The sequence below is a fragment of the Drosophila hydei genome, unplaced genomic scaffold, assembly GCF_003285905.1.
Source record: "Drosophila hydei strain 15085-1641.00,03,60 unplaced genomic scaffold, DhydRS2 tig00000001-arrow-pilon, whole genome shotgun sequence".
Taxonomy (NCBI): domain Eukaryota; kingdom Metazoa; phylum Arthropoda; class Insecta; order Diptera; family Drosophilidae; genus Drosophila; species Drosophila hydei.
In genome coordinates, this window is record NW_022045643.1 from 2,039,862 (window position 1) to 2,066,118 (window position 26,257).

Below are 26,257 nucleotides of genomic sequence, written 5' to 3' on the forward strand. Positions count from 1 at the left end.
AAACACTAACAATAATGTTTGTAATACTCATTAAAAACTTGCGCACATTCACACCGAACTGCAAGCTGTGGCAAGTCCCCAATCTCATTCCCATTTTACATATATCACAACATTATAAAAGAAGAAAAGATTTTTATGTAAATGTGTTGAATTTGAATTGGAAAAAGTTTGAAGAGTGCAGAAATTTCAAGCCAAACCACTTAAGATTAAGGTGACAAATCGAAAGTTAATATGCTCTTGCATAAGCTCAATAATTTAATGGACGACGCTGTATATAACATAATTGTTGATATTCTATCTAGCTAAAATTGTTGATATATACAGATTTCTCAATGGAAAACAGGTTTCTCAGTTTAAGCTCAGGTTTGTAAAATTAACAACAAATATAAAACTAAATAAAAATCATATATCGAGGCTTATGCAAGAGTCTAGTTAACTTTCAATTGTTTGCGTTTTGTGTGCGTTGAGCATCAATATGTTGCAAAAGTTCTTACTGAAAATATGATAATTAAGTATTTATACGAGTAGTAAACAGATGGTTAAAAACACACAGAGCGCGAGTGATACATTCACAACTATGTACAAAAACAATATGAATAACAAATGATAAAAAAAATTGATCAATGGTAGCGTTTACGAAAATGGCTATAACAAATGACTGTAAGACTGTGGCCAATCTATCTATCGACGCCTGAGCAGCGCCTCCATATCGCTCTTGGGGTCCGCGGACAGCGAACTCCAGGCGGTGTCTCGACATAGCGGCAGCTCCGGCAGCACGCTAGTTCCATCCACAATGCAGGTTTCACGTAGTTGAAAGAATTTGCCAACCAAATCATCGATCCAGCTGTACAAAGGCGGACCAATCAGTTTCGTACGAGCCAATGCCTCTTGGCGTAATGCAATGACTTCGCCGTCGCTGTGCAGATGTTGCTGCCATTCCTCGGGCTGTTCAAAGCTCTCGGGCAAAGACACAGTTTGACCACCATTTTGAGCGCGTGCAGCAGCTACAGTGTGAATTGGCTCGCCATTGGCATAGGCTAGCGGAGCGACTAGAAACCTGAGCTGCGCGTAGATGGAAGTTCGTCCAATTAGCTTGGCTGTCCAGATGCCAGGAGTCAGCGGCCGTTTCAGCAACGTTTTGGAGTGATTGATAACATCGATTTGATAGTCCTCCACATGCAGCTCATTGAAGTCTTGCAGTCGACCAAATGGATCCAGCCAGATCAGCGTCAAATTGTACGAGTGCGATGCGTCCTGCGAGGTAGCTACACCCTGATATGTGTAGCTCAGCAATAGATCGCTGTGTGGTCCCAACAACTTGGCGAAGTTACGCGCCACCTGCTCCTTCTGATCGAAGTCCGTAGAAACCTCAAAGTTGCGCAGGCGTTTAGTAACACGTGAATTCTTCGCCACTTTGCCGTGCTGCACAGGTCGCACACGCGTCTCCAGCTGCAGCTCCTTCGAATCGTTTCTAGCCAAGGCACTGTAGCGCACTAAGAACCCCTTATATTGATCCCGATGCAGGTAGTGTGTTAGCTCCAGCAGCTGCACCGCATCCAGTTTAAACTGTTGCGCAGATAGACGCATTAGGCTGTCGCCAACAGTGCGCGCCAGATCATCGCCCGCACCATGTACATCTTCGTGATGGTAGAGCGATTGCCAATAGCCGTGTAGATTGACATATTCACTAGTATATGGCCCATAGAGCCACTCCTCCAGCTGCAGCAGCACCTCCTGATTGATAATCGGTTCGAATTTTCGCGCAAAAAAAAGTGACTTCTGTTCCGTGGACTGTAGCCGAGGCCAGTCTTCCGGCTTAAAGTCATTCGGACTACAGCCGCACCAGTCCACCACGTGCTTGTATTGACACTTGCAGCCCTGCTTCCGTTTCCAGTTGGTCACATGCAGATTGTTGTCCACATAGCTATGGCAATGCTGCGTGTTGCGCAGCACCGTATGGAAGAAAGATTCAGCTGGCAGCAATGTGTGCCGAAACAATTGCAGCAGAGCCTGCAGCAGTTCGTCATTCTGTGCTGGGTGCGTTACATAGTTAACAAATGGACGGGATAGCGCCACCCAGTCGCTGCCTCCATCCACCTGTATTCCGGCCGGCAGCTTGCGATCGCCAATGCGCCACATGTGCGTATCGCACTCCACAAACGTCTTGTCTAGGCCCTGCTTCTGTATGAAGCGCTGTGTCTCACGTCCATGGCTCTTGACAAAATTTCGACCTCGATTAGCGCTCATAAAGGCAACCAGCTTGTCCAGCGTCTTAACAGGAAAGTCACTTTCGCTCAAATTGATGACAAAGTCCCAGTCCCAGGTGGACTGCAGCAAATCCTGCATGCACTGCAGCAGCATGGTCAGCAGCGAGGCGCCACCCCATATTGTCGAGAAACGTTTGCGTGCTAGACGTATATTTTGAAACTTTGGTTCCAGCTCCAGCAATTTGCGATACAGATAATCCTGACGCTGTGAAAAGAGGTGGATTTCAATGAAAGTTTTTAAAGGAAGTAAAAATTATTCTAAGTTTTGCATATCTGTTGACTTTGTAGAAGTGCTTCAAATTACGTTAAATATTCATAAGTGAATATCGATTACATAAGAACTTTACATAAATTATTATATCTTATGTAAGCCTTATCATATTAACCTACAGCTTATCATATTGCAGAAAACTTTGCTTATACAGTGGAAAATTGTAAAGCACTAAACACTGCTACAGCTGTGAGGCGTTAAATTCTGCTCAATTAACACAAATTGTTCAACTGGCTTTAATTATGAATTCCGCCGGCATCGCCTCACCTCCGCCCCGTGCAACCACTCACCGCATCAACGTGTATGTAGTAAACGTGCTGCGGCTCATATAATGCTCGCAGCAGTCGATGTACCTGGCGCAGGGCCCGTCCGTTCAATGTCAGCAGGAAAGCAATGCGAACGTTACGCTGTTCGTCGCCCGGGGCTGGACTGTTGGCTGCCGTTTGTGGCGTAAACTCTACAATAGATTAGGCATTGTATAAACATAATTAGTTGATTAGGTAACTCGACTTACTTGCAATGCCCGTTTCGTAGACGTTCATGGCAAATATTCCGCCACAAATTTCCTTGGCGTTGCCCACGCATTTCATATTGCAACTAGAGTCGGCCAGTTTGGCGGAGCTGGGCGGCATGTCGAAGCCACAGAAGCATTCACGGGCGTACTGCACGCCTGCATATGGGTAGCCGGATTGTAGGCAGAGCTCAACACAGCTGCCTGGTGAATTGAACGTTTTTAAGCTGGTGAAGTAGCCGCCTAGCAGGCGCGAATCCTTCTCATCACGATAGCAACCCAGCGATACATTGGCTGTATGATTGCCTGCCGGACAACTGCTCTGCAGATGAGAGGCATAGAAGCGTCCGGCTTGAATAGCACAGGCTATGTGGGCGATATGTTTACGGCAGTCTTTCGTCTTGGCACGCTGTAGTGCCGATATTGCTTCCTTGGCATTGATATCACACTCGGGTTCGAAGCCCAGTTCCTTAGAAGTTAGGCGTGAGTTCTTAGCTACAGCCTGCACAGGAGCTGGCGGAGCTACGGGCTCTGGTGGCGGCACTTCTGACTCGTGAACGTCGCGCTGTGTGCGCAGTGCGCCCGCCAAATCAATGTCAACCGATTTGTAGGCCAGAAATATCTGGATGGCAATAATTAAAAGTAATATTAGAAAGCAGACACGGTAACGGCGCATCCAGCGCACGGACAATGACGACTGTTGCTCCGTGGCCATCTCTGAAGAGGATCACGTTGTTTATGGCAGTTGACCCGCGTGTTAATGCTTATGGCTGTCGTGGTTCTATGAATGCGATGCAGTGGCATGTCCAGCGTTTATCTTATTAGTGTGAGACTTTAGCTTAAATAACATTTAGAAGTATATACAATCGCTACAATTAGCTGCACTTTACTTAAAACACTCCCGCATTTCACTTAGAATACTGATACCGTACTCAATCAACAATATATCGATAGCTTACTTGCGATATTTGGGAATCTCAGATATTATCATTAGCGATATTCCATTGGGCGCTGTATGCTGTTCTTAGTGAATAAATGTTAGCACAGAAACAGCGGACAGAAAGTAGATTTAAAAGTGTGACCAGATTAAGTCATTAAGTATTCTTACAATAACAGTTTAACAAATTTAATTATTATTCCTAGAAATTTGGTCATAGTCCTCAGTCTCTCAAACATAATATAAACAGTGCAGCGCTACTGGCTGCTGACCAATATTCAGCTTAGTATCTTGGAAATTTTACCTTGCTCCGCGATCAGCATACTAGCCATTAAGCAACAAAAGTTTTTAACAATGGTTGATCCGAATCGTAAAATCAACAGGCTCTCAGATAAAGATATTAGCTTTTTAGAAGAATGCGAACAAGAATTCGCTTCACGCTACACAACAGACGATGTCGAATTTATGGCGCATTGCTCTAAGCCGCAGCCGGATCCGCCGCTAGTAGAGAATTGGATGAGTGGTGGTGGAGGTGCGGCCGGCGGTGGAGGAGGTGGTGGTGGTGGTAGCGGCGGAGGAGGTCGAAATGGAGGTTTTTCAAGCCCGTACAATAATCGATATAATGGCGGTCAGCGAAGAGGAGGCGGCGATCGTGGATGGCAAAGACGTAGTGGCGGCTACAACAATCACAACAGCAACAACGAACGCAATTTCAGAGGCAAGCAAAATATATATATATTTAACCAAAATACACTAACCACTGGCATCTATAGATCACCATCGGAACAGATATGAGGCTAATCCACGCAGGGATCGTGGTGAAGGAGGAGATAGATCTTCGGAGCGCTCCTATCAGCATAGAAGCCGCAACGAGCAGGGCGGTCAGGGCATGCAGGTCAGGCGGGACTATGGGAACTTTGTGCCTGCCTCCAAAGATTAGTGTTTAGCCTACAATTTCTTTTGTTTAGCACTATTAAAAAAACGCATTCACACATGTTTGTGTATGTGTATGTAGACGTATAATTCGATTTTTAATGCGATTTTAATCTTAATTTATAACTGATAAGTTCCTGTTTGTGCCTTAGACAGCCGACTCTGATAGATCCTTGGACTTTTCGTCTGCAGCTGCAGCTGACATTCCCACGCCCATGGCATTAAATAAATTGGATACGGGACCTGCGCCGCCCATTTGCGACTTATAGCTGTCCATCATATTGCGCAGCGTATTCACGTTTATATTAATAGGCTCAAAGTCCTCAATGTCATCGAAATCATCCTCCGCAGCATTGTGCTGCTCCGATGTGCTGGCAGCTGTGCTACTCTTGGCATGAAACGATTTGCCCACAGTAGTCTGTGCCAGTTCACGATCCATTTGCTCCATATACGCCTTGATATTACGATCCAAACGGTAGTTGGCGTCGCCGCCACCGCTGGCATTGGACAGCGCATCAAAATTGCGCTCTATATCCTCCTCGTCCGCATAATCACTCATCTCTGAATTGGAATCCCAGTTGTCCTCTGGTATCACAAAGTCCAGAAAATTGCGCACATGTGTGCTGTCCTGCTCATCGGATTGAATCAAAGAGTTGCGTTTGCAAGCCTTCCTCATCGAAGCGTTCTTTTTCACCTTTGCGTTGCTGCTCGTCGCACTTGTTGGCGCCGGTGGCTCGTCGTCGTCTGAGTCCAGCTCGTCGCCGGCATCACTCGGCCCTTCAATACCTTCAAAGTTGGATTGCCTGTCCAAGAACTGAGATAGATGCTTGGTAAATTCTTCTGCATTCATATCGCCATTGGGATTGTACAGCTTTTGTGGTCCATAGCGCTGCTGCAGCATCGCATCCAGGTCCTCGGCTGTGATGTTCAACCAATCATCTGAATCACTAGGTAGGAGATTGTTCTCCTCGTCACGCAGCAGCTCCGCAGCGCTGCCCTCACCAGGATGCAACAGCATATCTACTATTTCGGCGCCAACCAACGGTGCAGTTCGAAAGCGTTCCTGGTTGCACTTAAAATACTCCTTAGCAGTAGCCAACAGGCGTTCATACTCTGCACTGCCCTCTATGTTGTCCCGAAAATAGCCCTTGCCCTGCAAGCTTCGCAAATATGCACGCCAGGCAGGTGACTTGTCGTCCAGCTGGTCATCAGCACGTTTTGCCTGGCTGGCTAGTATTTCCAAGCCGCTAGTTAGCTTTACGCCCAGCAGCTGTTCCTTATAGCACTCAGGATTGGCAACGGAGTCCGTCAACTGCCAGCCCAGCCGACGCTCCGGTGTATATTGGCTATGCATTATCATGGCATACAGATAACGAGTGAAGGCGACATTTGTGCGTTTGCGTGGGGTTTCAGGAGGAAAATAGCGCATGGTACGCAGCGCTTTTGTGTCGAGCGTATCTCTTTCGCAGAAGGCGCGCACAGCTGACGCCACTAGACCAGGTCGCTGCTTGAGCAACTGTGCCGCATTCTGCGGTAGCTGCACTATTTGGCGATGAATAGAAGCGTGTGGCTGTGCTGGCTGAAATTCTTGCAAACGCGCCTCGATGCAATTCTGAATGTCACGGGAACAGCGATAGAGCGTGGGATTGAGACGTATGCGCTGCACTGCTTTAGCCATGGGCATACGTTTGCTGTCGCTATTGTTGGAGGCATTTTGTAACAGCTGCAGTCCGCCATTAACAATGTAAACGCGCTGTTCACACGTCTCGGGACTCGCCCAGTCGGGCAGCACATCGGCTGCTTCGATAAGCAGAAACTCGCCGTCGCCATCGAAAACACGACCTATGCAATCCGGTCGAGAGCGGGTCAATTCGCTCATGAGATAGACAATAAACCACTCATCCCCAATATTGTCGCCATAATGCGTGACGCCGTGCAAATGGGGCGGCAGCATACCTAAAAATGAGTGCAATTTGCTATAGCTATATATAGAGGTGCATATATAATGCACTTACCCTCAGGCTCCTCCTCCTCCTCCTTGTTGCCTTCCTCGTTGAGCAGACGTTCCTCAGCACTTCCCGTGCGTACTTGCAGATGAAATTCATCCTTGTTCCAAATATAACAGCGTTCTGCAACCTTCTTTTCCACGAGGGCCATGCAATCCGTACGCACTTGCTCCAGCTGCTGGCGCACTTTCTCCACATCGTGTTCATCCACGTCAGCTAGCTTGGGGAATATATAGTATTCGACAAAATCATCCTCGCGCACGAATTCCAAATTGGCACCTGGCAGCTTATTCATTGTCTTTGTTGTCTGCCTTTGTTTTGGTCACAATGACTCAGTTGCAGGCCAAGAGCGTGTGTATCCCTTGTTTGCACTGTTGGTCACAAAAAAACAGGAAAAATTCTATTTACGCAATAAATATTTAACAAATGACACTCTTGGCGAAATTCGCAGTAGTTTTTAATTAAATTTTCATTTATTATTGGTAAAATATATTCTTTTTTATTGGATAGGGAGCTGTTGCTGTGGTCACTTACGTTATCGAGAAATTGCCGATAACGATATCCGTATCGATAAGTCAATGGTTTTAAAAGTTAACTATATTACTTAAATTTTAAAAAGGGGTAGAGACCAACTTATTGAATAAAATTCTTAAATTTTTTACCTAATCGAGATGTATAAATGCTTATTGAGCTTCTATCTGTTAAAGTTAATGGACAAATGCCATTCGGATCAATAAAAATATTCATATTTCTGGGCATGCTGCAGCATTACCTCCATGGATTTTTTGCCTTGCAGCACTCCATTGCGTTCCATGTAATTCCAAATGGAAGCCATAAACAGGCAGAATAATATGACACCAAACACAATAAACTTGAGCAGTAAATAAATTGTCTGAAGTCCAACCGGTGGTGCAAATTCAATCAAGAGCACAAGGAGCACAAATAGAACAGTTGCTGCACAATAATATAACAGACGATCAGTATTTAATTGCAAGAGGGAAGCTTCGCATAGAGCTAATGACTCGTGCAGCGCTGCTGTACGAGCAGCAGGCAAGGACTGGCCATTAGCTGTGCAGGCCATGCCATTCATAGATTCAATTCCTTTTATTGCATGCCCAGCGCCCTCTGCCGGGCAGACTTCTTCAACAATATTGCACTCTACATGCTCCGTATTTACAGAAGTTGCTACTGGAGCTGCTTTAAGTTCCGGCGGCAGACGGGTAAGTCTTAATTTAGCCAGCACTGCTTCATGGTCCGAATAACTGAACTTTTGGCCAGGCACACGGTCTGGAAATGGTAGCGTATAGTCAATAATATCCGCCTTGATATTATCTGCGCCCCTCACAAAAATATGATCGATTCGTATGCCTAAAGGGTTCTTGATGAGCGCTCGGGACGATGTGTACGAGTTCCTGCTACACTCATTGGTTCGCAGCGAGTCTGACGCACAGCTGTCTGTCATCTTCGAGGTAAGTAACAGCACCTTATATGGAATGTCTTGAGGTTGAGTATTAAGATCACCAGCCAGTATCTGCAGCACCGATGTTCCGCGCGTGGCCTCTATGAATTGGGCCGTGTCAAATGCCTGAATTACACGATGTGTTTTGTATTCATCGTTGTCGTTATCGTATTCTGCATGCAAATGGGCATTATATAGATGCACGATTTGGTCCTTGATCAGGATTCGACAAAGGCCCACGCCCTTGCCGCCAAACCAGTCGGCGTGTTGTATACGATGGAAGTAACCGTTGACAGACCAGGCATGGAATAGTGTACCTAAAATTGGATACTTGGAGAGCACCAGCAGGCCAGCACCCATAACACCACTGTGAAAATAATGGGAATAAGGCAGGACACTGGCCGTGCCCTGCTGGAGTTGCTCGCTATCATGCTGTGACCAGACTTCCTGCAAGGACACAATATCATACTGACCGCTGCTTAGTTCCTTGCTAATGGCCTCGATACGTGGCGCGCGATTGCTGGATACAAGTGGTATACCCCTATAGTATATGTAATAGTAATTATAATTAGATTTGGACGAAAAAAGCGATTGCAAGGCGAATCGGTTTCAGCCGCGTGACCAAATTGAGAAAACATACCAAATGTTCAGTGTTAGAATTTTCAGCTCCAATAGCAGCATTTTGATATGTGTCGTGTTTATGACTCCCTCATCAGCTATCACTGGCGTACAATGTACGCTTGCCGCGGCACGATAAGATTAAAATTTTGTTTCCTAACAAATCAACTAAGCATTTGTGTTCAACGCATTTCTTGTTTGGCGCAATTTTGAGCGCAATGAAGTTGGCTGTACGCAATTATTTTGCCAACGTGAAGTTGGCTGTGCGCAGTTGTGGGTCCTAAAATAAGAGAGCACATGAAACGAGAATAATTTAAAAATATTTGGAAAGCATATCAGAGTCAAATATGGCACGAACCGAACTAGAAATAAAAAAGCAAAAGCGTAAAGCCAAAAAACGCAAGCATGAAACTCAGTCAGTTCCGAGCGACGACGAGGTGGCTAACAAAAGCTTAATTGTGGAGGAGCAAGTGGCAGAAGGAACGCAAACAGAAGAAAAACAGCTCCGCAAAAGTAAGAAGCTCATTCCAAATATATATATATTTTAATTAACCAATATTTATGTACAGGCAAAGCTTCTAAGCGCAGGCAACAGTCGGAGCACGGCGCCATCAAAGAAAAACGCAGTAAGCAAACAAAAGAGCCTAACGAAGACGCCGCAGAAGATGAAGACCTAGATGACATGCCTACAGCAGAGCAGCTGGAGCAGGCAGCTAAACCAGAGAATTCAAATGCCATTGTAACGGTACGGCAGAAGAAAAAACAAAAACATTTACAACGTTTGGAGGTGCAAAAAGATCAGAATGCTGACAAGGAAGGCAAGCGTAACGAGGAGTATCTCAGGAAGTGGCGGGACAGTCGACAAGACTGGAAATTTGAAAAACTCCGACAAATTTCCATACAACAAACCGCCTTCAATGAGAAAAAACTGAGTGCCGATATATGGCCCATTGCCTTGGAGTATCTGGCGGGCTCCAAAGGCGCTGCGAAGGCAATCATCAGCAAACTTGCCGAAGACGCCATACAGGAAATGGACAAACAGTGTGAGGAGCTCAGTGAGGATACGGAGCGTCAGAAAATTGTTGAATCCGTACGATATCAGCGAGCTCGAAACCTGTTGCAAAGTTTTGACTAAAAGTTAGTTTGTAGTTTCAATATGAATAGCTTAAAGGCGTTGTTAATTATTAGGGTTTAATAAACAATATAAAAATGTTGTAATTTACAAATCTACATAAGCCAATAGCTTGTCCAGATGTTCGATGCGCTGTCGCAGAACCTGCTGTTGCTCTTCCTTGTGCTCTTCCAGTTTCTCGAGCATAAAGTGCTGCATAAACAAGCGAATGCTTTGCTTGAATTGCTGCAGCTTCGAATTTTTGGTTATGCGTTCGAATGCCTGATAGAGTTGAGTCTCCTCGCTAGACAGAAGCAGCCGCGTCATAATCTCGCGCATAAAGTAGAAACTGAGTTTATGCAACTGCATAAAGTCCACAACTTTCAGCACAGACAGTTGCAGGCCAGCCGAAAGTATTAGCTGCTGCAGGAAGCTGGCGAAGTTGCGTATTTGAACTTTTGAAAGTGTTTCAATATCATTGATACGATCCCAGCTGGCGAACTGAAAGGCCAGCTGAAATTTGCGATTGTACTGACAGAATTTCAGTGCTAGGTGAGCATAGTAGGGATTCGCATGTCGCTCATTGAGCGCGCAGTGTATGATCACATAGGCAACGGTTCGCTGATCTTTCAGTGACAAATGCAGAATCTTTTCGAAAGCATCTACATAGTCGGCGGCGCTCATGATAATACAAAAGATGCTGCGACGTTCGGCGGTATTCATATGTTGTTTCTTGGCCAGTTGCAGTAGCTTTTCCGAGTAACGTTCGCCTCGAGGTTGTTGAAGCTGCTTCTCTTGCTCTGCCTGCGCCGTGCCCATTTCGGCCAGATTCCCCGCCCATGCTGAACCAACTATCCACCATTTGCCTAGCTTATCGGCACGTAGCAAATCTTCCAAGGTGATATTCAGTGTGACAACATAGCGTTCATTTCGTAGCATTCCCTTGAGGCGTTTGCGAAGCATCTCCGCCAGCTCAGGATCATACTGAGGCAATTTGCTCATGTTGTTGTTCTTCACAGCATTTAGTATATCAACCATAAAACGTAAGCGAGGATTCTCCTTCAGCTCCAGTGGTGATGCCGCAATTTGCGACTGCACATTTTGCATCATATTTTTAAAGGCCAATGGATCATCTTTGCGTAAACGAAATCCAACCGTTTGGAAGATCAGGAGCAGGCACTCAACTGACTTCTCGCACAGGCTACCCGCAAGTCGAGCAATCAGTTCCAGTAACAAACGTTGTTCGTAGATCTTAAAGATGTACATGTAGCACAGGATGAGAACCAAATTGTTTAGACGTTTATCCTCCACATCCAGAGCGTCAATCTCCCTCACAAAGCCATCGAATTGTTCCACGAAAGTTTGCAAAAAATGCGCACCTATCTCACTGCCAATGTGAGCATGCAGAAACGCTAACAGAACCATATGTTCTTGCACCATGCGCTCATTGGATCGTGATCGACCAAGCAGAGCCTCTTGCAGCAGTTTTGTCAGCGTTTCGTTCATGTTGTAGCGGGAGTTCTTCATGTATAACGTCTCGATGCCACTAGAAATTTTGTGAAGATTTGCTTCGGACAAACGATTAAGCAAGCCCTTGCATTGTTTCTGCAAGCGTGCCAGTTGCTCCGCCTGTTGGGCACTGGAGTTCTCGTTGGCGGCAAGCAGCGCGCGTTGATGTGGAGGTATATATTTCTGACCAGTCACCTTTGCATCCACCTCTGCACTGTCAGGCAAAATGTTTCCCTCGGCATCTATGCGACGACCGTAAATGTCTTCCTTGTCTGAAAAATGTTCATAGTTAACTGGTGTAAAAGAAGAAACGTCTTTTTATAATTACATGTTGTTTTTTCTGTTTCTTCCAGTTCGACTTCACTGTTTGATTCTAATCCCTCAGCGTCCTCCTCCATTTCACTTTGATCAGTCAGATCATTTTCGCCATCAACTTCCTCCGTCTCGCTGTCCTCGTCCGGCAAATCCATTGGTTCATCTTCATCGTCACTCCACATGCCCGCCTCTTCCTTCTCTTGCTGCTCTTTAAGTTCTTTTTTACGACGTTGCTTTTCCTCCCATTTCTGTTTCTCTTCTTCGTCGTCCAACACAAAATCGAGCAGATAGTCCAATCCGTCGTTGAACATTTTTCGAACTGAACGATTCTTATCCTTGGTCTTGTTGAGCTTCAACTTTTTCTCGAGCTTGGCAATTTCCTTATCCTCCTCTTCGTTCTCCAATTTCAACTTCTTCAATCGCTGTTTCCGTGATTTGCTTAGCAGCTCTTTTTGCTGACGCAATTCTCGTTTTCGTACTTCCATCTCGTCTAATCTCTGGATGCCAGCGTGTTTCTTGGGCTTCTTACCCACCGGTTCATATATTTCAACTTTACGATCTGCCGGCAACCGAGCATCCACTTCCGCATCACTAAAGTCGGAGGCAATAGATTCATCATTATCGTCATCTACTTCGCCGGCCAGCAGCTCCTCCCGAGAAATTTCTTCTGGTTTTAACTGTTTCTTTTTAGGTTTCTTCTTTTTTCTACCATTTTTATTCGCTGCTAGAGCTGCAGCCGCTGCTGCCTCTGCTACGCGTTGAGCTCCATTTGCTTTGTCCGCATGGTAGATCCTCTTATTGTTTTTTTTCCTCTCCTGTTTTAGTTTACGCTGTTCCTTGCGACTTAGCGGCTTTTTAGGTGCCTGCGCTTCCTTCTTTTTCAGCTTGACCATGTCAGAAAACAATACTTTCAAACGGTTTTGTTAGTGTTGCCAAATCAGCTGTGCTCAACACGTGTGTTGGATTTTTTAGTACATTACTGTTGTATACATTTTATTGATACATTTTCCAGGCAAACAGCTGAGAACGGTTTGCTAATCAATTGTCATATTTCTGTTTTCTTCTTTGTATCAAAACATAAAAGTTGAACTATGTCCACGCGGTGGTATCCTATTTATCAACGCGGGAATCCACAGTTGCGCGTCTTCTTGCCCAACTTTTGGATGAAGTTAGTTCGCCCTACAGAAGAGCAGCCGGCAAATGTTGTTACCTTCGCTGTGTCCACGGAAATGACCAAACATGATGTGAAAAACTATTTAGAGAAGATTTACAAATTGCCTGTGGTAACTGTTCGCACGCGCATTGCGTTGGGCGAGACCAAACGTGATATAACATATGGCTATGTGACCAAAAAAGATGATGTCAAATATGCTTATGTAACCATGGTGAGTGAAGACTATTTGAAAACTTTTCTCGAAGGAACGATATATTTGTATCTTTTTGTAGCCGAAAACTGAGGCGTTTACCTTTCCGGATATATTTGTGAATAAAGCAGAGCAGCAGGAAAAGGAGGAAAAGTCACTAGATGAGTCGAAGGCTGGCTTTCGAAAGTTCTTGGATCGCAACAAGAAGAGACCTGGCACGCCGGGCTGGTACTCGATTTAAGCTATTAAGTTAGATGTAGTTTAAGTTGTTTGCAACGAGTAATAACATTTATTTTGAAAATCCCAGATCATTGAGTAAAAACAATTTAAAGCTTAAAAACATCTATGATGGTTCGGTCTGGATTTCTATTGCTTTGCATTTTTAACCGCTGTGGCTACCCAAGCGCGAATTTTATCCTCGTCCTGCAGCCCCACCATGCGCTGTATTTCCTTTCCATTTTGCATAATAACGAGAACAGGCACAGCGCCTACATCGTAGTCCAGTGCTAGCTCACTGTGCTCATCGATATCAACTTTGGCCAATTTTATAGAGCCTGCTTGCTCGCCTACAATGCTTTCGATGCGCGGCGTCAAAAGCTTGCAGGGATTACACCAACTGAAGTGGGAGATATTTTTTAAAAGTGACAGCATTACAGTATGCTCTGAACTTACGTTGCGAAGAAATCGACTATAACTGGCTCCTGGCTGTTCTTCACCTTCTTGTCAAAGTCCTCGGGGCTTTGTACTTTGAAGATTTCTCTTTGCTTCGGCGTCACTGAGAATGCGCGCTGATTACTTCGCACTTGTCGCGCTACATTTTCAAGCAGATTTACCATTTGTCTTTGCATTTTGTATTTTTGTTAAAAAAAATAAAGTTACGAGATTGTATGACAGTTGGAATTCTCAGCGTTACCAATACTCGCGACACAGCTGTTTTTATTAAGCAGTGTGACCACAGAAAAACGAATTATAAAATACTGAAATCTCTGTGTCGTAAATGTACTTGTTTATTGGAATTACCGCTACTTTAATACTCTAACAGGCTTCTGAATACAAATTACTAAAACATCACCTACACTTACAGCAAAATTTTCAAATAAATGGTATATTTAGTTTTTGACATAGCTGAATTGTTTTCTAACGAACATCAGAATAGCTCTGGAAAATAAATTCGATAGTAACATCTATAGGACTTTGTGAATCATTACACATTGTCCATGTGTAATTTAATAGACCTCAACAAGAGTATTAAAATACCGAAGTATTAACTAACAAGAATACCTTAAAGGTACCCGTTTTTTAAAATACCGACTCACATATACACTCACGATAAACTCACACTGTAACACGTATTCGCGTCAGGCATAAAAATTGTAATATCAAAAGTTCAATTTATTTGATTGCACACTGAAATCAAATTTTAAGTGTTAGTTCCACTTTGACGGTTTGTTTGAAAGTTTTCCAAACGTGTTTAGGTGCGAATTGAGTGTTTAATAAAGAGAACATACAGTACACGGATTCTGAGTGCAATTAGTGAGCGCCTCTTGAACTGCGCAAATGGCACATAGCCATAGAAAGGTGGAATCAGCAGACGACGAACAGTAGATCATACCAAACGTACAACAATGGATGATCTATCGCAGGGCGACATATGTCGCGTCTGCCGCTGCGAGGCATTGCCAGATAGACCGCTCTTTTATCCATGCATCTGCACTGGCAGCATTAAGTATATTCACCAGGATTGTCTGATGCAGTGGATGCGTTATTCGCATAAGGAATACTGTGAGCTATGCGGTTATCGATTTAGCTTCCAGCCCATCTATGCACCGGATATGCCGCGCGTTCTACCATTGCGGGACGTTCTAATGGGCCTAATATCCGCGGTCTTCGAGGGCGCACGCAGTTGGCTGCACTACTCACTGGTGGGCATTGCCTGGTTTGGAGTGGTTCCACTGTCGGCATATCGAACCTATCGTTATCTGTTCCGGGCAAGCTCTTTTGATATGGTTCTGTCACTCCCGTTCGATCTCTTCTCCATAGAGAATCTGGATGCGGATGCTTTTCGTGGATGCTTTGTGGTAACTTGCACACTATTATCTTTTATTGGCCTGGTTTGGTTGCGTGAGCAAATTCTTCACGGTGGTGGACCTGATTGGCTTGAGCGCGACGAGGCACCGGCGGCAGCAGCAGTGCCAGCAGCACCTGCTGCCGATGCCGCCGCTGCGCCCATTCCACCAGATGCTGCTCAGGATGACAACAACAACGGCAACGCACCGCAGGATGTACCCATGGATAATGCCGCCCCAGCTGTGGCTAATCCAGCTGACAACGAGGGCGATGTGCCCCAACCAGTTGTCGAGCCCGCTGTAGGAGCTGCTGCTGGTGGAGCTGGTGGCATCGCTGCTGATGCAGACAATGATGAGCAAAACTGGAATCCCATGGAATGGGATCGTGCCGCCGAAGAGCTTACCTGGGAGCGTTTACTTGGCTTGGATGGTTCACTTGTCTTCTTAGAGCATGTTTTTTGGATAATCTCTTTAAACACCATGTTCATTTTTACGTTTGCCTTTTGTCCATATTGCGTGGGAAACTTTATACTAAGCTCCATGGATTTGTTGCAACCCGAAAAGCCGTTGTTGCATTTTCATGGACTGATTACCACGTTGTTTGGTTACTGTTGCATCGGATTGACCCTGGTAGTGCTTCACTTCTTTGCACGCGTCTTTAGGCTTCGTCGGATCTGCTGGTTCATTGGCCTTTGCTACATTGTGGTAAAGGTATCGTTGCTATCCGTGGTAGAGATAGGCGTACTGCCGCTCATCTGTGGCTGGTGGCTGGATATTTGTTCGCTGCCGTTGCTCGATGCCAGTCTCAAGGATCGCAAGGCCAGCTTCAAGGCGGCACCGGGTACATCTCTCTTCGTTCACTGGATGTTTGGCATGGTATATGTCTATTATTTTGCTGCTTTCATATCGCTGCTGCGCGAGGTGCTGCGTCCTGGTGTCCTATGGATCTTCCGCAATGTCAACGATCCTGATTTTAGTCCCATTCAAGAAATGATTCACGTACCCATTGTGCGTCATATACGACGCTTGGTTGCCTCGGCAATGATCTTTGGCTTCGCCGTGCTGCTTATGCTCTGGCTGCCTATACGTATACTACAGGTCGTCTGGCCCAACTTCTTGCCATATGCCCTTAGCGGAGATTCGGAGGTGAATGATCTGAGTTTGCAGCTGCTTTTACTTCAAGTACGTATACATCTTTATATAGTTCATATAACTAATGCGACATCTTATTCGCAACAGATTGTGCTGCCTGGTTTCTTCGAACAGACACAAACGCGTATTTGGCTAAAGGGCTTACTACGTCTCTGGTGCACAGCTGTGGCATGGCTGCTTGGTATACGAAGTTATTTATTGCCTGCACCGGAGCCACCAGCAGCTGAGGAAGGCGAGGCAGCTGCTCAGCCAGCCGAAGTTGCCGGTGCAGCTGCTGCTGCACCACCGCCACCACCACCGCCACCTCCAATGCCAGAGCCGGCTCCACCACGCAATTTGGCTGCCGCCCATCAAGCGATCATGCAACGAGATGTACCAGTTGGCTTTCAACCTTATGACCGCCCCACGTTCTTTACTCTGCGCTTGTGTGCACTGCTCACGCTGATGTGCTTCTCTATTGTTTGCGCCGCCATGGTAATACTAACTGTGCCAGTCTACATAGGACGCCGTCTTATGATGCTCTGGACGGGTCAGCCGGGTGACAAGGCTGCTCAACCCGTGCCAGTTGACATGTTACCAGCAGATTCGGAGGCGGCACGTAAAAACGAACGTATGTTGCGTCCCCATGAGCTCTACACGGCGGAAATTGGAGGCTACCTATGCTGGATTGTCTCACGCGGCATTGCTGTAGTTGTCACACTGTTGCCACAAGGTCGCACCGCCATCGTCAACAAGATGAAGCATTGGGCTCGCGTCGCACTACAATATGCACTTCCTGTGCTGACTCTGTTGGGTATTTTTGTGCTAGTGCCATTGCTGTTTGGACTGCTTTTGGAGCTTGTGGTTGTCATACCAGTACGTGTCACATGGTACCAGACGCCTATACACTTCTTGTGGCAGGATTGGGCACTGGGCGTGCTGTACACTAAAATCGCCATAGCACTCACTTTGATGGGTCCGGATTGGCATTTAAAGCGATCCCTGGAACGCGCTTATACGGATGGACTGCGAGATTTTGATTTGAAATTTGTGATGCGTGATCTGGCAGTGCCGGTGGTTACAACATTTGGCCTCGCCTTGGCGATTCCTTATGTAATCGCTCAATCGATAATGCCGATCTTCGTCACCGACCCGTACACTCGCCTGGGCATCTATAGATTGGTATACCCAGTGAGCTTTATTGTTGTGGGCAGCGTTTGCTTTGTGCTCTTCCAGATAAAGCAACTTAAGAAGTTATATCTGTCGATAAAGGTGGACAAATATCTAGTGGGCCAGCGTCTGGTCAACTATGAGCATCGCAAGAAGCAGCAGGCACAGCAAGCGGCTGCCGCTCAAGAGCTGAAGGCACGCCAAGAAGCCGAGGAAGCACAGCAGGCACAGGCCCAAGAGGGTGTAGACGGAGTTGTCGAACGGGAGGAGGAGCCACTACTAGATCAAGCGGAACAGGCAGCGCTGCATGCGCGACGGCGTCGTGAGCAGAGGCCACGCCCGCTGCTTGTGGACGCCAACGAGGAGCTGCTCTAGGGTTACGTCTATTTTATGTGCATGTTTATAATGGAGTCTCTCCTGATCTATCTCTGTTTAATTCACACGCTTCATCCAGAGCAAGCCATCTAAGTTAATGGCCATCAAGCTGCTGTAACCGAAGACCCTAGATGAAGTAGCTGGAGGGGAAAGGCGCTTCAAATTATCAAGTTAAATAATTTTTCGTTTTTCTACTTTAGTTCTTTATTTTTTTACCGTTAGCCACAATTGTTTGTTAAACTTTTTCGCTTTTAGGTCCTAAACTGTATGATAATTTAAGCCAGCCAGATATAGCCAATAATTACCAACTGATTTACTACACACTGACTTACTCTACGAACATATACCATATTAACACTTCGATTTGAGTTCTGAGATTTAAACAAATCGCTACGATACACAAAACACTAAAAATAATTATGAACATTAAATCCAAGTATGGCACTATAATAAATATATATATTTATATAATAATGGGGGTTCATAAATAAAAAAATAAATAAATATATATATATATATATATATATATAATTATTAATATATATGTGTGTAGAGAGTTTACCTTGTATTAGAATCTGATACGATATGTGTATTTACGAAAATTATTTCTCGATAACAAGAATATTTAAAATATAAAACAAAAATATATAACTTGGTAAATGTGGTGAAACCTTTTGAGTAGCTTTACGAACTTGTAAAAATTATATATGTATACATTTAATATTAAATGAAATATAATTAATAAATAAATTTAACTTTAAATTTCAATGGAACAATTTGTGTGTTGCATTTGTTTCTCCATTAAGCTCTAATATCTTTGCCAATTTGTGTGGCACATGGATTAAGATGCTTTCGACCACATGCTAGATCCCATGTACATATATAAATATACATTGAGGAGATAAGGACGAAATACCATGAAGAAATGAAAAGACCTCGTATACTAATAATAGTTCCCTCTATTTCCTATTCCTATTTCTTAATACAAAAGCACAACTGAATGAGCCATACAAGATTATGAGGAGGGTAGCCCATCAAGCCATGATATCGAAGCAATTGAGTCAATCGCAGAGGCCACTTAATTAAATGACGGTTACGCAATCGCTGCACATTTCTTTGGCTTCCTGCTGCTGCTGCTGGCCACTTGATTATGTGCATTTATCGTGGCCAGAATGTCGCCTGGCTTTGGCATGATAATGCAGCCAGCTGGACTGTGTTATACGGTGACCGACCAACGTCCAATCACTGACAATTTCAATTACGCTTGGAACAACAACGACAGGCGAAGCTTGAGATGATGCCCAGCACCACAGGCACCGCATATTGACAGCTCAAATAGAGCGTAGTAAGCATGGACAACCATTTGCGTTTTGAGAATGTTTTCTACATACTCGTTCAGCAGGTGAAGGGTTATATGCGACTTCTGTGTAGGATGAGATGCTAGAGACTTTAAACTCCTAAATTATTAGATATGTTATATTAAATGTGAAACTTAAGTTTAATATTCTGACTTCAAATTCGAATGCGACCTTACTAAAAATTCAATTTGCTTGAGCCTAATTACCAGCCAAAGGCTCGACCTGTACTAATCCCTTGAATATACGACCTGTTTAAAGCTCAACAAATTTACCAAAGCATAAAACGTATACACACACAAATATATATATATATATATATATATATATATATATATATATATATGCATACATATATCCAATTCCCAACACCCACATAATCTTACGTCCATTACTTTTAAGGTGGACAATGCCCACACAGACGTTGTTTAATTTTTTAGCCTTTGCCTTAGGTCTGGCCATGCCTACGAGCCGCCTGCGTGCTTTATAGCCCGTAATCGAGCAGCTGGCAGCACTTAGCACTCCTTAAGTTTAACTACTTCACGCTCAATCAGCGACGAAAGCGTCGGCGTATAAAACGCCACAGCTCGAACTTCAAACTTCAAAAGCGCCCCAGACATGCCACAAAACATAGAAATACATATATATATATATATAGTACTGGAGGTGAGCAAGCAAACTTAAATTGAAGAACTCAGGTAAGCTCACAACGCTGGACAACACCCATAAAATAAAAGCTACAACTATTTGAACCCATGTATTGTTGACATAAAATTTCAAAAGTCACCATGGGTACAAACCGCAGTGGGCAGCCGCCTTATCCCTAGGCGAACAAAATATCGAGCATAAATACAAAAAAGCATTCAGTTGCCCTTTGTGACTAAAGTTTTGTTTTTTGTATTATTTTTTTGTGTTTCATTAGATAACAATAGACACAAAGGTGGACATCGGGTACAACTGAAGGCTTATGGGAATATTTAATACAGTCTGACAATCTGATTAGAATTGAGCTTTAAATAAAATACATTATATATATACTAAATAAATATAATTTTATATAAATTTATTATTATATTTTTATAAATTTATTATATATTTTTGAACAAATATTTTTATTGAGTAATGAAAACATTTAAAAGGAGAGAGAGACGATAGAGAGAGAGAGAGAGAGAGAGAGATGTAAGAGACAGAAAGAGAGAGGGAGAGCAAAAAAAATTGAAAGCTTCTGCACTTAAAAAAACAAATATGAAGTCTGCCTATTCGAGATCTCAAATAATTAATACTTAAGCCGAACCTAAAAACAATAATATTTGCTCTTAATAACAGAATAAATTGTAAGCCACATAGAAAATAATAGAGTGCGTTTGAGTAAACAAAAAAAACAGCATTAAGAATTAAGATAACTTGTGTCTTTGATAAATTTCTAGACACTCAAAATCATTTTTTAAATTACTTTAATACAAACTTGCTATAAAATAAATCATACAAAAATTCAATATGAATATTATAAACATTGTGAAAATGCTTTAAGGATAAATAAATGGGAAGAGGATCTATGAAATCTGAATAAATTTCAGGATAAGAATTCAAAAGGCTATTTTGGAAATATGATTCTAAGAGATGAAGTTGCTCAGTAGCAGCATAAGTAAACAAGATATGAAATTACATATGCTGCCAGCCTAGAAATATGTAAATTTATGTATATATAGAGAATGTATTTTAGGCAACGGGGCTCAGGGTGTTTCCTAGTCAACTTTTAGTTATTTTGCCAGCTTTTGTTGCCCTCATCATTTCGTTACTTTGTTTTGTTCCCTCTGGTTAACCATTTGGCATGCTCTGAAGCTTTTACGCAAATTATTTTATTTTGCGTTGAAGAAATAATAAATTGTGGCAACGCAAATCAAAAGGCCACTTCAATGAACAGCATGAAGGACTCACAAAACAAAAAGCAGAAAAGCAAAAATTTAATTCAAACACTTTTTCGCCGTGGAAATGTGTATTTTCGACTAAGGCTGCCAGCACGAGCTGCTCTGAATGCGTAGGGTGAGCTTAGTAAGTGCGTGGATGCTGCATAAGCCCAGCTAAGATCAACAGCAACGGCAACAATAAAGCGACTAGCTGCTTGCCGCTCTGACTTTATGGCTAATTTTAGACAATTAATGAAGTGTTGGCTACGCTTGATAAGAGCTTCAAGTGAGCCAGCTGCAAATCATAACAGCAGAAAATAAGTCATGCAAATGAGCGACAGTTAAGGCTGCGGCATGGCACAAAATTCATATATCACGCATATGCCGCGTCTGCCGTTGCTGATGTGTGGCGCATGATAAAGGCGTAAATCCAGCAGAAGACTAATGCGACGAGGGCAAAGATTTAATCGCTACTGACATATGAACTTGTTAATTTTGAGCAGGAAAACAAAAAAAACCCCTAGAGCTGCTAACATTTCGAGTGGTTAAACGTGGTTGAGAGTTGAAAAACTTTTGAAACAGGAAAAGCCGAAGGGTAGAAGAGATGTTTATACACGAAATAATTTAGTTAACTAACAAATAGAAGAGGAGAATACTTTAAATTTTCAACCATTTTAGTTAAATTGATAATGTGAGCGCTTTCTGGCGCTGTGGCTCTGTAGCATCTGTATGCATTGAATACGCTTCTGTTGTACTATATTTTATTTATTTCGCTCGCCACATATTTGTGTGCTGACACCCGAGTGATGTGTGGAACGAAAGTAATTAAATATGCAGAGCATTATTTAAGTGGACCAATATTTCGACTGCCAGCACAATTTTCGCTGACATTTGAATTATTTAAATGAATGTTGCGTTAGAGTTTCCACAAAATGCCAAGCTGTGGCGAGTGCATTGATTGAATTGTATTTACACAGCCATTCAAAGTGTGTGTGACAGCTCCATTCGGGCTATGCCACAATCATCAATACTCTCCATACTTGTTATGGTTTTTGTGGTACTTTTCATGTCGATGGAAACACAGCTTCGATTATAGGCATTGTGCCTTTTTGGCTCGGTTTGCCAGTGGAGCTATAGAAATTTTGCCGTCCTAAAACTGATAAATTTTGCATGCCAAAGACTTTTGTTCTAGTCGCACGCGGCGTATGCGTAATTTGAGTGCATTTTATATGCATTGCGCTAGTCGCCAGCAGGACGAAATGAATTATGCGACAGCAACAGCTACATCATTTTATTTATGATGCATCACTGCCTTGGCTGGAGTCCAAGGCGCTATTCAGCTCTTTGGCACAAGAGAAAAACCAATTGAAAACATTTCAACAATATTTGAATAATATGTATAATTTGCATTTGCAACTGATTGCGTTTTCTATAAAACTCTGACAGTAATTGAGTTGTATGTAGATTGAATTGAATTACTTTACTTCTGTTTTAGAAACAGCTCAAACGGCTATGCCAGAGGGCTGACTTGGATATTAAGAGGTCAAGTGCGCATTGAGTGTGGCTATTATTTCTATCGATTGCCCAAGGCTAGTGCCATATATTCTCGCATGTTACCTAATTCGTAATTGAACTCATCAAGTGCTTGTAGACAAATGCCACAACAGTTCAATCAATTAGCCATTTGAAACTGAAGCGAATTCACAATGTTTACAGCTGTAGCTGACAATAAATCAAAGTCTAGGCATATTGTATCCAAATCCTTGACAATCAAATGAAATTGGATAGATGAGGAATGTGGCCAACAGGGATAGAGAGAGACGGTGAATATCTTGTCATTATGTCAACCATACGCCCTTTATGACAGTTGGAACAACGGCATATGGCATATGACCAAAGGCCGGTCATGCGTTGAGCTCGCTATTAGGCAAGTTTTTGCATAATTATCGTACAAGAAAAGGCTGGCTGGGAGATGCAGAAAGCGTTGCCTGGGCAGCCAAATGAAGCTGCTCGGCCATACACTTGCTGGCAATTCCTGACGAAAATATCCCAACAAAGGACCGTTTCTGTTGTGCGTGACTCAGAAAATTCTACAGTATTTATTTAGCTTGCGGCTGGCAGCACAATTGTCTGAGTTGTTTGTTTCAATATGCCCTAAGTGAGAGTTGATTGGACTTGTATCGAAAGATGTAATGAAGAGAGGGAGGGAATGAGAGAGAGGGAGAGAAATGAATGGAGGCCGAGAGAAAAAGAGCAAGAGATTATTGAGGGAGATAGACTAAGAGAGGAGACAGATGGAAAGAGAGGAAGACAGCGAGAGTGAGACCAAGAGAGAGAGAGAAGGACAGAGACATAGAGAGAGAGAGAGGAAAATATAGAACAGAAAGAAAAACTAAAAGAGATAGAGGGAAAGAGAAGAAGATAGTCAACGACTCAGAGAAGGGAAGTCAATGCTAAAAAGGCAATGAGAACCGCATAGAAGAGCGTCCTTTAAATTACGTTCACTTATGTGGCATCTTCTAATATGAGGATATTTAATCTTCGACATTTCATTTAAGATTTGCTTCTTCTTTGTTTTTTTGACAGCTTTGGCATCTACTTGTCACATTCTGTTATTGTCTTGCTCTCGGTTCGGGGCAAATAGAAAAGTTTTCAGTGTTTCTAACTTAAATTGTTTTGTGGTTTAACATGACAACGCAACTGCGATTCCGACTGCCAGGCAGCTACCAGATCCCAGCCAGCCCAGATCCCATTTCTCAGCTCCCATTTGTAAGCTTCCACTTTCCAGCTCCCACTGGCGCATTGTGTCTCGGCCAATCTGAAGTGGTTTATGCGCCAGCGACTATTAAAATGTGTGGCAGCTAAAAGTTAAGCCCTCACACAAATACAAATTGCGAGAGATGAGCTAAACAAGTAACAAGTTTTGCAGTTGAAGCAACTCGACAGGAAGTTAGCCTCGGTTTGAATGTAGAGAATGGGTGCGACTGGAACATTTGAAGACATTTTACAAGTCAGAAATGCAAACTTAATGGGCTCAGCTATTTGTAAACAATAAATGATATATTCATTTTGATGTTAAAAACTTTTCAACATGGCAGTAGTCCAAGCGACCCACATCTGCTCAGGCAAAACAGAGTATAGCTAGCATATAATGAAATAAGTCAAATCACATAATTTATATTGAGCAAAGTTGAAAGTTGACGCGTGCCTAAGTGGAGCCAACAATTCTTGGACAACGTGGCAGGGGACAAAGGAAATGAATGATTAAACTTGAGCTTTGTTGAGCTTAAATTGAATTGAAGTTGTTTTCTGTATCATGACTTTGGGTCTGTATACATAATTGAAGTCTAGCATAGTCTAGAGTACACTAACTTATAAAATCCACTGTAAATGCCAACAATAGATATAAAATGAAAGATGCGCACTTGCATGCAAATTGCGTAAGCTGTGGTATCCGACAGACTGACAGGCAACACACATTAGCTTAAACACTTGACAAGTATAAAACATTTGCCGCTAATGACAAACGCAGCGTAAAAGTTTTCACTTTAGAATTTTTGATGTACTGCTGCTGGCAATATCCAACTCCAGCTAATGCACTAAGCGATATAATTAAAATCAAACTAATTAACTTTACCACACAGTCAGCTGCGTAATTTGTGCACAATTAGATAATCAAGGCTGCTCTGCTCGGGGGCTTCATTAGGCTACTGAATAAGCTCCAGCTTATGCAACAAATGTTCACGATATGTGAACACTTTCAGCCGAAAAATGGTTAGTTTTTACAATGCTCTGCTCTGCACATTGTGTGGGGCATAAAGCAGCTTGCTAAGTAGGCCATCATGGCGTATGAGTTATGCACTTAGCATTCCCATCTGGACATCTAAAATGTAGCACTCATGATATGTTTGCATGGTATTAAGGAGGCGGGGCTGCACGGTTTTGTTTTCTTCTTTCCTTCTTTTTCTAACCAAAGCAATTTGTTGGCACCGCATTGTAAAGTTTTTAATAAAGCCACAGCGGACAGGATAATAGGAAAAACAAGTTTATATGCACATGGCTAACTCGAAGACAGAAGGCATAAGCAATACCAAATTCATACATATATATATCTATATATTCATATGCTTTTTCTTATATCTATATACAACGAACAATATGGAAATCTATGAAAGTAAATATGAATGGGACAGCTAAGGCTACTGAAAAAAAGATATAAATTCAATGCATGACGAATTCACAATTATAAGTAGAGTAGGAAAAAAGGGAATAACAATGGATTCATTTTTTTTTGTTTGTGAATTGTGATATACGAAATAGAAAAACTAGATATGACTATATTGGCTGAAGATTGATTACAATTGTATAAAAAATGATAGAGTGTATGAGAAAACATGAATTTCGATGTTTGTAAATATTGAAAGAGTAGAGCGCATATAGATAAAGGTGTGCGGTAAGCCGATGTAAAACATAAACAACACATATATAACACTGAGTAATTGCTGGATGCATTTATTGATTACGTTATGCCCTAATCAAAGTTACATCAAAATAATAGTACGCTTTAAAAAGTTCCCTTCTATAATTTTCAGCAAATACAACTGTTGGCAACGCAACTTTATTGACAGTTGAAAGTTTGAATGTGGCAACATGTCGTATGTGTAATATTCTTGAAAGCAGCACAGAAGCCGCAGTTTGTCTGCGCAATTAGCTAAACTTTATAAGCAGCCATTACATATCTATGTTTCAAAGTTGCACAGTTGAACTTTTGGATTAGTTTGGAATTTCGGGGCAGATAAGCAATTAAAAAAGAGAGCTGTTTGGCTTTAGTTGGTTGGTTCAGGTTAGTCTTTGGGGTGTGCGCTGTGTTTTTGCAACTGTTTAACACAATTTTGTGGCCAAAGGTTACTTTTTGGGGCTAGTTTCGTGTGCGGCAAATCCTTAATTCAATT

At 42.9% G+C, this 26,257-nt stretch overlaps 9 protein-coding genes across 9 annotated transcripts; 4 read left to right on the plus strand and 5 right to left on the minus strand.

The window, feature by feature from the left end:
* Positions 1-664: 664 nt before the first annotated feature.
* On the minus strand, positions 665-4,007 carry LOC111599764 (xylosyltransferase oxt). Its single transcript, XM_030224129.1, has 3 exons — positions 3,053-4,007; positions 2,829-2,995; positions 665-2,472 (listed from the first exon to the last, which is right to left on the minus strand). Exons 1-3 carry the CDS (start codon positions 3,762-3,764, stop codon positions 682-684), a joined length of 2,670 nt encoding a protein of 889 aa, XP_030079989.1. The 5' UTR covers positions 3,765-4,007; the 3' UTR covers positions 665-681.
* A 115-nt stretch (positions 4,008-4,122) lies between these two features.
* Positions 4,123-5,027, plus strand: LOC111599284 (RNA guanine-N7 methyltransferase activating subunit). Its single transcript, XM_023314882.2, has 2 exons — positions 4,123-4,704; positions 4,760-5,027. Exons 1-2 carry the CDS (start codon positions 4,341-4,343, stop codon positions 4,924-4,926), a joined length of 531 nt encoding a protein of 176 aa, XP_023170650.2. The 5' UTR covers positions 4,123-4,340; the 3' UTR covers positions 4,927-5,027.
* Positions 5,028-5,051: 24 nt separating this feature from the next.
* LOC111599281 (protein ecdysoneless) lies at positions 5,052-7,234 on the minus strand. Its single transcript, XM_023314879.2, has 2 exons — positions 6,935-7,234; positions 5,052-6,875 (listed from the first exon to the last, which is right to left on the minus strand). The coding sequence occupies exons 1-2, from the start codon at positions 7,218-7,220 to the stop codon at positions 5,068-5,070; spliced, it is 2,094 nt and encodes a 697-aa protein (XP_023170647.2). The 5' UTR covers positions 7,221-7,234; the 3' UTR covers positions 5,052-5,067.
* Positions 7,235-7,645: 411 nt separating this feature from the next.
* On the minus strand, positions 7,646-9,099 carry LOC111599282 (putative neutral sphingomyelinase). Its single transcript, XM_023314880.2, has 2 exons — positions 9,025-9,099; positions 7,646-8,925 (listed from the first exon to the last, which is right to left on the minus strand). The coding sequence occupies exons 1-2, from the start codon at positions 9,063-9,065 to the stop codon at positions 7,656-7,658; spliced, it is 1,311 nt and encodes a 436-aa protein (XP_023170648.2). The 5' UTR covers positions 9,066-9,099; the 3' UTR covers positions 7,646-7,655.
* A 233-nt stretch (positions 9,100-9,332) lies between these two features.
* Positions 9,333-10,220, plus strand: LOC111599283 (uncharacterized protein C7orf50 homolog). Its single transcript, XM_023314881.2, has 2 exons — positions 9,333-9,515; positions 9,572-10,220. The coding sequence occupies exons 1-2, from the start codon at positions 9,350-9,352 to the stop codon at positions 10,135-10,137; spliced, it is 732 nt and encodes a 243-aa protein (XP_023170649.1). The 5' UTR covers positions 9,333-9,349; the 3' UTR covers positions 10,138-10,220.
* LOC111599280 (nucleolar MIF4G domain-containing protein 1 homolog) lies at positions 10,157-12,851 on the minus strand. The gene is made up of 2 exons (XM_023314878.2): positions 11,951-12,851; positions 10,157-11,894 (listed from the first exon to the last, which is right to left on the minus strand). The coding sequence occupies exons 1-2, from the start codon at positions 12,828-12,830 to the stop codon at positions 10,222-10,224; spliced, it is 2,553 nt and encodes an 850-aa protein (XP_023170646.2). The 5' UTR covers positions 12,831-12,851; the 3' UTR covers positions 10,157-10,221.
* Positions 12,852-12,920: 69 nt separating this feature from the next.
* LOC111599285 (39S ribosomal protein L23, mitochondrial) lies at positions 12,921-13,558 on the plus strand. The gene is made up of 2 exons (XM_023314884.2): positions 12,921-13,322; positions 13,384-13,558. The coding sequence occupies exons 1-2, from the start codon at positions 13,029-13,031 to the stop codon at positions 13,540-13,542; spliced, it is 453 nt and encodes a 150-aa protein (XP_023170652.1). The 5' UTR covers positions 12,921-13,028; the 3' UTR covers positions 13,543-13,558.
* A 15-nt stretch (positions 13,559-13,573) lies between these two features.
* LOC111599286 (thioredoxin, mitochondrial) lies at positions 13,574-14,342 on the minus strand. The gene is made up of 2 exons (XM_023314885.2): positions 13,974-14,342; positions 13,574-13,917 (listed from the first exon to the last, which is right to left on the minus strand). The coding sequence occupies exons 1-2, from the start codon at positions 14,147-14,149 to the stop codon at positions 13,668-13,670; spliced, it is 426 nt and encodes a 141-aa protein (XP_023170653.1). The 5' UTR covers positions 14,150-14,342; the 3' UTR covers positions 13,574-13,667.
* A 71-nt stretch (positions 14,343-14,413) lies between these two features.
* On the plus strand, positions 14,414-18,517 carry LOC111599279 (E3 ubiquitin-protein ligase MARCH6). The gene is made up of 2 exons (XM_023314877.2): positions 14,414-16,549; positions 16,607-18,517. Exons 1-2 carry the CDS (start codon positions 14,927-14,929, stop codon positions 18,041-18,043), a joined length of 3,060 nt encoding a protein of 1,019 aa, XP_023170645.1. The 5' UTR covers positions 14,414-14,926; the 3' UTR covers positions 18,044-18,517.
* The last annotated feature ends 7,740 nt before the right edge of the window (positions 18,518-26,257 follow it).

Coding starts and splice junctions, on each gene's coding strand:
- LOC111599279 (XM_023314877.2), top strand. CDS start 14,927: ATGGATGATCTATCGCAGGGCGACATATGTCGCGTCTGCCGCTGCGAG. Junction 16,550..16,606: donor TGCAGCTGCTTTTACTTCAA/GTACGTATACAT, acceptor TATTCGCAACAG/ATTGTGCTGCCTGGTTTCTT.
- LOC111599764 (XM_030224129.1), bottom strand. CDS start 3,764: ATGGCCACGGAGCAACAGTCGTCATTGTCCGTGCGCTGGATGCGCCGT. Junction 2,996..3,052: donor CTACGAAACGGGCATTGCAA/GTAAGTCGAGTT, acceptor AATCTATTGTAG/AGTTTACGCCACAAACGGCA. Junction 2,473..2,828: donor ACTACATACACGTTGATGCG/GTGAGTGGTTGC, acceptor CTCTTTTCACAG/CGTCAGGATTATCTGTATCG.
- LOC111599286 (XM_023314885.2), bottom strand. CDS start 14,149: ATGCAAAGACAAATGGTAAATCTGCTTGAAAATGTAGCGCGACAAGTG. Junction 13,918..13,973: donor ATAGTCGATTTCTTCGCAAC/GTAAGTTCAGAG, acceptor CTCCCACTTCAG/TTGGTGTAATCCCTGCAAGC.
- LOC111599285 (XM_023314884.2), top strand. CDS start 13,029: ATGTCCACGCGGTGGTATCCTATTTATCAACGCGGGAATCCACAGTTG. Junction 13,323..13,383: donor AATATGCTTATGTAACCATG/GTGAGTGAAGAC, acceptor ATCTTTTTGTAG/CCGAAAACTGAGGCGTTTAC.
- LOC111599284 (XM_023314882.2), top strand. CDS start 4,341: ATGGTTGATCCGAATCGTAAAATCAACAGGCTCTCAGATAAAGATATT. Junction 4,705..4,759: donor CAACGAACGCAATTTCAGAG/GCAAGCAAAATA, acceptor TGGCATCTATAG/ATCACCATCGGAACAGATAT.
- LOC111599281 (XM_023314879.2), bottom strand. CDS start 7,220: ATGAATAAGCTGCCAGGTGCCAATTTGGAATTCGTGCGCGAGGATGAT. Junction 6,876..6,934: donor GGAGGAGGAGGAGCCTGAGG/GTAAGTGCATTA, acceptor ACTCATTTTTAG/GTATGCTGCCGCCCCATTTG.
- LOC111599282 (XM_023314880.2), bottom strand. CDS start 9,065: ATGCTGCTATTGGAGCTGAAAATTCTAACACTGAACATTTG. Junction 8,926..9,024: donor ATTCTAACACTGAACATTTG/GTATGTTTTCTC, acceptor CATATACTATAG/GGGTATACCACTTGTATCCA.
- LOC111599283 (XM_023314881.2), top strand. CDS start 9,350: ATGGCACGAACCGAACTAGAAATAAAAAAGCAAAAGCGTAAAGCCAAA. Junction 9,516..9,571: donor AGAAAAACAGCTCCGCAAAA/GTAAGAAGCTCA, acceptor ATTTATGTACAG/GCAAAGCTTCTAAGCGCAGG.
- LOC111599280 (XM_023314878.2), bottom strand. CDS start 12,830: ATGGTCAAGCTGAAAAAGAAGGAAGCGCAGGCACCTAAAAAGCCGCTA. Junction 11,895..11,950: donor AGAAACAGAAAAAACAACAT/GTAATTATAAAA, acceptor AACATTTTTCAG/ACAAGGAAGACATTTACGGT.